Source organism: Arvicola amphibius, chromosome 3 (assembly GCF_903992535.2).
Source record: "Arvicola amphibius chromosome 3, mArvAmp1.2, whole genome shotgun sequence".
Classification (NCBI taxonomy): Eukaryota; Metazoa; Chordata; class Mammalia; order Rodentia; family Cricetidae; genus Arvicola; species Arvicola amphibius.
Genome location: NC_052049.1, coordinates 176,497,481 through 176,509,068, shown reverse-complemented (window position 1 = coordinate 176,509,068; position 11,588 = coordinate 176,497,481). Strand labels below are relative to the sequence as shown.

Genomic DNA, 11,588 nt, shown 5'->3' with positions numbered 1-11,588 from the left:
CATAGTCCAATTTCTCACGCCTGCAGCCCGAGCTCTTTCCTTCCGTGGCTCCGTAAAATGTTCACAAAATGCCTGGCTTCTTCGAGGCCCTGACTTCATTCTTCTTCCTCCTGAATTCTGCATCTCTGTGGCTATGTGACCAAATCCATGTCCTCCTGCTGTCCCTAAAGTCCCTGGGAATGGTGTCTGAAAGAGAGAACACAGGATGTGGAAGATTGCCAAGAGCCATGGGTGGCCCTGTAGGACATCAGAGCAGGGAGACATCACAGGCGCAGATTCTCTAATTCTCTGTCTTTTGGATTCAAGTTCCACCTCCTGAGCATGTGAGCTCCCATGGCCCATTGGACTGTTTGCTTTTCGCTGTCACTGGACCTCCCGAGCTAAGTTCCACGTTTCATGGGGACCATCTGGCCCTGTCAGGAGTCCTGATGCTGAACCCTGCGCTTGGCTAACCCTCTAGTTCAGCCTGAATCAGAGCTAGAGAGGCAGCTAAGAACTCCGTGTCCCAGCTCAGGCCAGATGAGGGACCCCAGGCAGGGAAAGCCCAGAGCAGACACCAGCTTTGTGGTGCATATGGCTTGACACTTGAGGCCTGGAGTAACCTAGGCGAATGGGAGGACAAATCCCTCTCCCCTTTATATCCCTTTCTACCAGCAACAGGGCCACAGGCCGGACCACCCTGCTTGAGGGGGGAGCTGGGACCAATGTTTATGCAACTGTGGGGAGGCCACAGCCTGGCTGGTAACGGAGCCTGCCCAGCACCAAGGCTGACTCAGCAGAGCCCCCCAGCGCGTCCACCCACAAACACACAGACAAGCACAATCACACACAGAAGCAAACATACATGTCCGTATGCACAGATAAATAGGCACATGTGTACCCACATGATCTCAGACATTCACACATACAACATACATAAGAATACACTCACTGACATATGCACACTTGTGAACATAGAAGCCCACACACTCACACACACAGGAACGTACCAAAAGGCACACATTGTCTCCACAACTAGATGCTCCGGCTGATGCTGAGCAAGGTGAAGGGTGACCTCAGCAGCTGAGTACCACCGCCAGTGGGCTGGGGTCCTATACTGAATACAAGTGAAGGGTGACCTCAGCAGCTGAGTGCCACCGCCTGTGGCGGTGGTTCTATACTGAATACAAAAGAGACCGAGAGCGGAGCAGAGGCATTCAATTCTCTGTTTCCTGACTGTGAACACAGTGTAACCAGTCACCTCATAACGGTGACACCGTCCCCTCCCCACCCTGGTGGACCTGACTCTCAGATTGTGAGCCAAAGCCAGGCCTCCCTTTAAGTTATCTTTGTCAGATATTTCGTCACAGCCGCAAGCAGAAGAGTAACTACTGCCCCCCCAAACCAGACCTGACTTCCCCAGGAACTACCAAGAACAGCCTTAGAGTATGCTCACCTGACCTATCTACACCTGAAGCCCAGAGGGCCCAGTTGCTGCATCAGGGAGAAACATATGTGAGATGCTCCCCCTTCCTCCCACCACCAAGTCAAGATAACTAATCGGACTGCCTCATGGAGACAGGGAGGGGGGCTTTGAGATGTAGGAGATCTAGAGGTACCAGATGAGGGGCAGGCGTTCTTGGAGTTGACACATGTACCTCCCTGACTGACATATGGGAACCTGGCAACAGGGCCACTTCTTGCCTCCAGTTGATTAAAAACAGTATATTTCCTGCTCAGGACTCCTCTCCAAGATGGATCCCATCAGCAGGAAAATGCTGAGCCCCAAGCCAGTCCTGTGCAAGGCCATCCATGCCAGATCTGGTATTATGGTACACACCTGCAATCCCCATACCTAGGAGGCTGAGACAGGAAGATTACCACAAGTTTGAGGAAAGCCAGGACTACCTAATGAGTCGAAAGAAAGAAAGAAAGAAAGAAAGAAAGAAAGAAAGAAAGAAAGAAAGAAAGAAAGAAAGAAGAAAGAAAGAAAGAAAGAAAAGGCTAGGGAAATGGCTCAGTGGTTAAGAGCACCGGCTGCTCTTCTAGGGAATGCAGGTTCAATTCCCAGCACCCACATGTCAGCTCACAATTGTCTGTTATTCCAGTTCCAGATCGGACACTCTCATACAGACATACATGAAGGTAAAACATCAATACACATAAAATAAATAAATCATTTTTTAAAAAAGAAAGAAAAGACTGAGTGATTCCATTGAATGGTGCCTGCCCAGCAAATGTGTGGCCCTGGGTTCGATCCTCAGTACCGCACTATTCCTTTGTATGCTTACACTGCATTTTGACCATCTGTCCACATCTGTGTTGTTTCCAGCTTGGGCTGCTTGCGAACAATGCTGCCAAGAAGGTGGATGTAAATTATATGTTTGAGATCCTGTCCTTAATTTGAGGCAGTATATATTCAGAATTAGAATTGTGTCATGTGATAACCCTGTTTCTAGCGTGTGTGTGAGACCTTCAGTCACACTGAAGAACCGCTATTTTGTTTGCACAATGGCTGCATCATTTTACCCCCCACCAATACACAAGGTTCTCATTGCTCTGCACCCTCATTAACACATTATTTTCTATTTCAAAGGATGGCTGTTGTAGTTTGTTATTCGTTTGTTTGTTCTGTCTTGATCTGGTTTTGAGTTGTTTTTTTGTTTTAGTTTTTGTTTTGGTTTTTAAAGATGATTTCACTATGTAACCCAGGCTGGCCTCAAACTCCACAGCAATCCTCCCGCCTCAACCTTCCAAATGCTAGGATTACAATTTGAGTTGCCAGACTCTAATGATTAGTGGTGTCCTGGCTCAGATAGATAGATAGATTGATAGATAGATAGATAGATAGATAGATAGATAGATAGATAGATAGATAGATGGATAATAGATAGATGATAGATAGATAGATAGATAGATAGATAGATAGATAGATAGATAGATAATAGGTAGACAGATAGATAGATAGACAGACAGACAGATTAAAAATGTGAATGATAGGGTTGGAGTACATCCTGCCACTGCATAAAGTGAGTTTCAACTCCCAGCACCCACTTGGTCGCTCAGAACCATCTGTAACTTCAGGTCCAGAGATCTGATGCCTGCCCTTTTTTGGTCTCCATGGCTACCAGGCATACACACAGTGCACATACATACACACAGGTGAAACACTCATACACCTAAAATAAAAATAAACAAGTATTTTTGTTGTGTATGCTATTTCGTTGTATAAAAGATGCCAAGCGTGGGTGGGGTCAGATGGGGTGACGAGTCCCATCCTCAGCACCATTTTGCTGGTTGACTGGCTATTTGAATATCTTTAACTTTTTAAATCACATTTGTTTGTGTTGGAGGGGGTGGGACATATATCTCACAGCACCTGCATGGAGGTCAGAGGACAACTTTCAGGAGTTGGTCTCTCCTTCCACCACGTGGGTCCCAGGAATCAAACTCAGTCATCAGACTTGGCAGCAGACATCTTTAGCTACTGAGTCATCTCACCAGTCCCAATGAGGATCCTTTTTAACTTTCATTTTAATCTTTATGTTAGTACTAGAGGTTGGATATTTGGCCTTGTAGGAGCACTCTGCCACTGAATTCTATGTCCAGCCCCATTTCCACACGTCTATCTTTTTTTCTTTTTTTTGCCGAGAGAGTCTCACTATGTAGACCTAGCTGGACTCAAACTCACAGAGATCCACCTATCTCTCTCCTGAGCTCTGGGATAAAGCCACAGGCCACCATGCCTGCTTGTGTCCATCTTCTTTATAGATGGTTACTCAGGTCCTTTGCCCAGGTTTTAATCAGATTGTTTCTGGGGTAATTTATATGAGTTCTTTACGTACTCTGAATCTTAGCACCTGTCCTTCAAATCTTCGTCACATGCTAGCCTCTCATATATTCCCTGACCTCATCATTTACAAGTGAACCAGCCCCCAACTCTGTCCCTTCTGCCCCATGCCACCCACTTTAGTGCCTATGCTCCAAGTTTGCTCACACATGCTCACATACACACACACACACACACACACACACATGCACGCATGCGCGCACACACACCACGCACATGCACGTGCACACGCACACACACATGCACTCATGCACACACACAACCACATAAACCACACACATGCACACCACACACACACCTAGCTCTTTCCCAGCTTTCAGGGCTCCCTTGGCCTCCCTTTTTATTGATCCCCGACAGGTCTGGCATCTGTCTGCTGTGTGTGGCTCCGCACACAGAGTCCTGCTCTGCTCTCTCTAGCACTGTCCCCAGTGCCTGGAACAGAGCCTGACACACAAGTGCTCAGTGAGAAGATTAGTAGTTTGACGCACTGAAAGGTTCAAATCAGAAGCAGTAACAGACTCTGTGACACACTGACACCCTCTCACATACACACACAATCCTTACACACTCAGACTCCACTGCTGCCACACCAATACCCACAGGCGGCCTGGCTCACACGGCCTTAGAGCTTGCTCTAGAACACACAATCTGAGTCTTATATGCAGACACCCTTACAACAGGCCATGGCACTGAGCCGTGAAGAGGCTGCCCTGAGCTCCTGGGTCCCGCTGGTCCTGTGGGCTTTCCTAGTTCTGTACAGTCCAGCCTCCCTCTGTCCCCTCCATTCTGTCTCTAGACTTTGCCCCTCTCCATGGGGTGTTGTTTTTCCACCCCACCAAACCTGCAAGGGCCACCTCCTCTAGGAAGTCTCCTTTTGTTGTGCCCATGGAGCCTCACAGACATGACTTCCACTGAAAAACTGGGGCCAAGGGACTCACTGGCAATAACATGCCATCCCGGCAAGACCCTTGCCTGTTTACAAGGGCAGAACAGCTCAGTTTCTCCATCGGAGTCAAGGCTGTAGCTGCTGCTGCTGCTCCTTCCGTTCTGATATCCTTGGGACAAAGCCAGCTCTCGCCTGGCCAGTCTTTCCTTTTGTCAGGCCAGGCCACTCCCTGCACCAGACCTGAGCTTAGGCTCCTTCAGTGACTCCTATGGCTCAGGGCCAATGCCTGCAGTTAGTTAATTGCTCAGACAGTACTCTTGGGCTCCCAGTGGTATCCTTGTATTGAGTGGGCCCGGATGACTGCAGTCTCCCAAAGGGAGGAGTGAGGTAAAAGCCAAGGCAGAGCAGCTAGGCTTCCTCTAGCTCAGCACCATGGAACAAACAGAAGTGAGCCATAGAGCAGTGGAGAGGAAAGAAAGAAGGGGGAAAGGAAGGGAGAAGAAAAGAAAGGAAATCATTTATTCAAAAGGCCATAGGGTGGACATCCCAACAGGGACCAGAAAAGAATCACACACACATGGTCTGGGACCACATGCAGGAATCTTGGCCCACTCCTTTCCTGTCTGAAGCTCCGGACCTGGTGTCAGCATCACGGTTGGGAGATGCGATGTCCCTAGAGTGGCCTGCCCTCGGATTCCTGAAAGGCAGCCACAGGTTGTGGGGAAGGGCTGGATCAAGACAGCAGAACACCAACTGATATTGGGGGAGATAGTGTGGGCGGACAGTGGAAGTTAAGGAGTGAGGGTCTCACCTGTGGGAGGCTCAGCTGGCCATGATATGCTTCACGAACGCTGGAAGGAAAGGGAGAATGAGAACCTGGGGCCTACAGTGGGCAGCCAGGTCTGGAGCTGGGTACACGACCCATCCCCAGGAGACCCTACCTTTACTTAGTCTCCATGACGCCTCCCCAGAAGACTCCCACCTGCCGAGTAGGGTCATCCCCCTGCCTCCTCCCCAGGAGACCTCCATCCTGCTGAGCCCACCTTCATAGTTGATGCAGCCATTGGAGTCTTCTTGGCCAGCCATCAACTTCTCCACTTCATCCTCAGTCAGCCTTTCACCTGGCAGGGGTAGGAAGCTGAGTCACACCACCCAGAGGGGGTGGGAGGAGCTTAATCACCCTCTGAATGGTGAGTTTGCCAAAGTGGCATTGCTCCCGAGGTCATGGCCACCCATCACTCCTGTTTCCAAGGCCATAGCAACCAATTATAGGTCAAGAAGTACAGGACCTTGAGATGAAGACCTGGGCCCTCCTCTAAGCCTAGGCATCTTTGTGTCTATACTGTCCTCTGTCTCTGCCAGGATGGCAGGGGTCCTCTACCTCTCTGGTAGCAGTCTCTTGGGGGTAACACTTTGAGACTGGTAAAAGGACCCATGGAGACTTTGACAGACGAGACTTTTCCCTGCACCACAGACAGCCTGAAATAATAATTCTTCTTCTTCTTCTTCTTCTTCTTCTTCTTCTTCTTCTTCTTCTTCTTCTTCTTCTTCTTCTTCTTCTTCTTCTTCTTTCTTCTTCTTCTTCTTCTTCTTCTTCTTCTTCTTCTTCTTCTTCTTCTTCTTCTTCTTCTTCTTCTTCCTTCTTCTTCTTCTTCTTCTTCTTCTTCTTCTTCTTCTTCTTCTCTCTCTCTCTCTGTCTCTCTTTGTCTCTCTCTCTCTGTGTGTGTGTTTTGCTTTCATATATTCTGTGTGAGGGTGTCAGACTCCTCTGGAGGCCGGGCGGTGGTGGCGCACGCCTTTAATCCCAGCACTCGGGAGGCAGAGGCAGGCGGATCTCTGAGTTCGAGGCCAGCCTGGTCTACAAGAGCTAGTTCCAGGACAGGCTCTAGAAACTACAGGGAAACCCTGTCTCGAAAAAAAAAAAAAAAAAAAAAAAAAAAAAAACAAAAAAACCCAGACTCCTCTGGAGTTACAGGCAGTTGTGAGCTGCCATGTAGGTGCTGGGAATTGAACTCAGGTCCTCTGGAAGAGTAGTCAGTGCTCTTAACCACTGAGCCATCTCTTCAGCCCCTGGTTTTCTTTCTTCCTTCCTTTCTTTCTTTCTTTCTTTCTTTCTTTTTCTTTTTTGAAATTTTCTTCTTTTTTCTTATTATTTGAGGTAGGATCTCACGTAGCACAGGCTAACTTCAAACTGGCTATATAACTAGGAGTGACCTTGAATTTCTACTCCTCCTGCCTCCCTCTCCCAAGTGTTGGTATTATACACATGCACCACAGCACTGAGGATCCAACCCAGGGCTTCCTGCCTGCTCGGCAACCACATTCCTAGCCGAAGTCTGTAACTTTCTGACTGTATTGTACTGTCCTGTTCACTGGCAGAGTACCAACTGTGCTGACCCACACATTCTTCACATACACATGTGTGCGCTCACACACACACACACACACACACACACACACACACACCTTAAGACCAACATAGGGTTGAACACAGAAGTTGTTCAATAAATGTTTTCTACATGAAGTTCGCTTTGAGGATCAGGTGACCAGGTACCTGATGGTGGAGATGACAGTGGGAGGCACCTACAGTCCACAGATATCACAGGAATGTCATCTCCTTGGCCACAAAGAACAATGGACACCAGACTGTTAATCCGGGAGTACCGTCCTGTCCTGTCTCCAGAGCTGTCCCCACTCTCAGTATGGTTCTTCTAGCTTCCCTTCTGCCACGCCTCAGCGGTATTGCTCCCTCTTGCCGTTAAGGTGCCGTGACTATCATTTTGTCTGTTTCAGTGTCACAGATGAGACACAGGCCCAGTGACAGGTGACACAGGGTTTCCCCCAGGATACCCCAGAGAAGGAGATGGTAGAGGAGGGCTGCCCTCACCCAGCGTGGCCAGTACATGGCGGAGCTCTGCGCCCATGACCGTGCCATTGCCCTCCTTGTCGAAGACCCGCAGCCCCTCCACGAAGTCCTCGTACGTGCCGGTGTCCTTGTTCTTGGAGACGTGCTGGAGCATGGGCAGGAACGTTTCAAAGTCCATCATCTTGGAATTGAGCTCTGCAGACAGATAGTCCCAAGTCCCGGCTTGGAGGATGGTCGGGTACAACCTTCCTCCATGTCCGATGCTGATGGGCCATCCCTCTCCCACAGTTCCTGAGCACCCTGGCACAAGTGCTGGGGAAAAAGCGTGTCACCACCGGGGGCACTTGACAATCTACCCAGAAATACGTGGTTTACATAGACCTTTGCTATCCCCAAGTGGGCCCAAGGCATTCTCTGTTCTCTACTCCTTTCTGTCTCTGTCTCTGTCTCTGTCTCTGTCTCTCTGTCTCTCTCTCTCTCTCTCTCTCTCTCTCTCTCTCTCTCTCTCTCTCTCTCTCTCTCTCTCTCTGATCTTACTACCTATCTCAGGCCAGCCTGAATCTTACCATGTAAACCAGGCTGGCCTCAATCTTATAGCAATCTTGTTGCCTTCACCTCCCCAGTGTTGGGATTAGAGGTGTATACTACATCTGTATCTTCTAGACTTTGAACATGTGTCATCCTTCACTGACTATTTAGTGCCACGGATCAAAACCCAGGGTTTCGAGTAAGCTAGGCAAGCATTCTCCCAAATAAACAACATCAACAATATTCCCTTCCCCATTTTGAGATGTAGCCTCACTCTGTAGCCCAGGCTATCCTGGAACTATGTGGCCTAGACTGGCTTCCAAGTCATGGTGATCCACCTACCTCAGACTCTTGATTGTTGGGTTTGTAGGCCTATATCACCATACCTAGGTCTCATTTCTTATAGATCTTACCCTGTCCACCCCCTGTGGACACAGTTGAGCCCAACAGAGGCCTTCCCTGGACCTACGATGAGGGCCTGAATATCACTCTTCCTGAGTCAAAGCAAGCAGCCAAGGTAAGGGAGATGACAAAGACCCACAAAGGGATGCTGAAGAGGCTGGCGTAAAAACAAGCACCCATGTCCCCTGACTGACCCTTCAACAGCATGGATTCTCATGAGCACTAGGGTCCATCCCTGTGGCCAGGAAGGGTCCAACACACCCATCCTGCTTGTCTTGTCTCCTATCCCCATGGCATGGTAGCCAGTCTCACATCCTCATCCCAATAGCAGGAGAAAAATTAGGAAGCAGGTCAGTGAGTGACACCCGATAGCCGCCCACCCTGGCAGTCCCCCTGGCACTAATGGCAGGGAGTACTACCTTCTTGTTTGGGCTTCCCCAGGACACGGAGCACTTCTGCCTGGGTAGGATTTTGACCCAGAGCCCGCAGGACATCCCCACACTGTCCATATGTGATCTTCATCTCGCCCTTGGGTGTGCGGTCAAACAGTTGGAAGGCTTCCTTGAACTCTGTGGGAAAGGGCAGTGAGCTCTGGATACTCCCTGGGGGATCCCACCCCTCTCTCCATCCCATTCCCCTCCCCACTGGTTTGAGTTGGAGACCCCTGATCCACCCCCACCACTCCCTGGGCTCAGGATCCTGCTCACCTTCGATCTGTTCAGGCGTGAACTCGATCTGCAAAGAAGTTCAAAGACTGAGTACCTTTGGGTCATGGTGGGCCACCTAGGTCTCAGGCCCCTGGCTGTACCAGCCTGTCTGAGAGCGGCTGCACAGCCTTTATCACCTAGGACCTCATGCAGTCTCCTTAGACGTCCTCCTGCCGCTGCAACAACCTCACACACCTGTCCAACCCAAAGGCTTTGGGTCTATGCGGAATCAGACGGTGATATCAGGCCATGCCGGATATGCTCAATGTCACAGGCCTGACCAAACTGACTTTGGAGGAGGAGCAAGCATCCGGCTTCAGGCCAGAGGCTATGTCAGCATGGAAGCATGTCTGTGAACAATCAAGTGGCATGCTTGTGCCCATATGTGTGCCTGTCCCTCACAGATCCCCTTGGGGCTCTCAAGGCTGGACACAAATCCACAAAGCCCTGCCTGTACCTGCTCTTCACATTCTGCTTGTGACCCCAAGGCTGTGTAGCATTCTGAGGCCACCATGGCCTGCCCCCCCCCCAGGTCAGGAGGCCTCCTGGGACCCAGTAGCCCCCTCCTCATCGGCTCCCAGTCTATTTTTACCACTACAGTCACTCTCCCCAAAGTCAAGGTCACACCAGGGAACGGAACAGGGGAAAGAGGGCATGGCTGGCACATGAGAGCCCCTCCACCCTCCATCATGCACAGCACTGGGCCGAAAAACACCCCCCTTCCTGTCCCCTGCTGGGGTGGCCCTCCAATTTGAGGCTCAACCTAGTATGGAGAAAAACATCATTCCTGACTCTCTGGGAACTCTCTTTGGGAAAACCTGGGGAGACAGGACTCCCTGACTTAGGCTCTCTGCCCTTCTCTGCCAGCTGGGGAGAGAGAAAGGCAAAGGAGGGGGCCTCTTCATTCCCCTCTTTTGAGACATAAATTTGTGCCAATCTCATGCCTGGTGAGATTGCACAATACCATCATAGGGTGTCAGGGTAATTGTAGCCTTACAAGGCATCCTCAGGACACATTCTAGGGCCTAAGGGTGACAGATGAACAGGGAGTCAACTATGGGGTACAGCAGTCTTACAAGTGAGGGCTCATGGTTCCATTTCACCGTTGAGGACACTAAAGATTCGAGCAACTAAGGTAGAACTGGGTTGACTACAAACCCAGCGAACACAGGTGGTGCCTTTAGGAAGAAGAGTGCAGGACCAGATGCAGGCTCTGTCAGAGAGACTCAGGGCATGGTGGATGTGTGGGGGAGGAAAGGACTCCGCAGGCCCCTCAAGAGGCAGCTAGAGCAGCGGTGGCCACTGGCCAGCTGAAAACAGGACGCAGGCTGCGTGCTGCTATGCGGATGCCACAGGTGGCAGGCACGGCTCGCCCTCCCAGTTTAGACTTTGGGAAAGACAGCCGGGCCAGGAAAGCTCTTGGGGGTGCTTGGTCATGTTCCACAACCAGCTTCCTACACGACTTCCAGAGCCTCCCTTTCCAGCATTTCCTCCTTTCTCCCGGCTAAAAGTGAAGCCTAGGAGGGATCTGCCAGCCTTGGGGTTGGGGAATCTTGGCAGGGGTGAGTGTCACCAAGCCTGGCAAGGCCCTGATTTCCCTTACACACTATTCCACCCAAGGATGTTTGATATGGACTCAAGACCCCCAACCTGCGTGCAGTCAGAGAAGGAAGAACCCTGTAGCATGGGGGAGAGCTGGCTCCAGGATTTCCTAAAGGTGCAATCCAGAGAGAAGAACCAGGGAAGTCACCAAAACTCATTCCCCGGTCCAAACTCTCCTCTTACTATGTAGGGGCCTCTCTGGAGCCTCAGGGCAGGCTCACCAGCTGTCTGACCACCAGCCCTCCTCCTTCGGTCCTGCAGATGTCTGAAGCAAGCAGGTCTTGTTTAACCACTGCACAGAAACTGCCAGCTTCTAGGGTCTTATCCGCCATGGTAGGTCCCACTCTGAGATTCACTCATTTGCTCTGTTCCTCCTGCTACAATGCAACTCCCTCACTCACCTTAACCTTGGAAGCATCAAACTCTGCTTCCTTGGGGCGCTCGGACTCAGGTGCAGCGGCAGGTGCAGCAGCAGGTGCAGCTGCAGGGGCCGGAGCTGCTTTGGGGGCAGCGGCCTTGGCATCATCCTTCTTGGGTTCTGGCTTCTTGGGGGCCATTGGAGCTGTAATCACAGAGAGGTAGAAAGAAGGAAGTATGAATAGAACAGGGTAGGCAAGGCTCCTGCCACCCTGGGCTTTATCTTGCCCATATACCTCATGACCCCAGCCCCACCCCTGCCATGCACAATAGGGACAGGGCCATAAAAGGACATTGGCTCTGCTCAAGGGGCTATTTTGGGTCCTGGAGAGGGCATTGTTCGGGCCCAGG

The 11,588-nt window shown here is 50.6% G+C and overlaps 1 protein-coding gene across 1 annotated transcript; it reads right to left on the bottom strand.

Moving 5' to 3' along the window:
- Nucleotides 1-5,537: 5,537 nt before the first annotated feature.
- Myl3 (myosin light chain 3) lies at nucleotides 5,538-11,377 on the bottom strand. Its single transcript, XM_038323793.1, has 6 exons — nucleotides 11,222-11,377; nucleotides 9,219-9,246; nucleotides 8,931-9,080; nucleotides 7,603-7,776; nucleotides 5,759-5,836; nucleotides 5,538-5,566 (listed from the first exon to the last, which is right to left on the bottom strand). The coding sequence occupies exons 1-6, from the start codon at nucleotides 11,375-11,377 to the stop codon at nucleotides 5,538-5,540; spliced, it is 615 nt and encodes a 204-aa protein (XP_038179721.1).
- Between the last annotated feature and the right edge of the window lie 211 nt (nucleotides 11,378-11,588).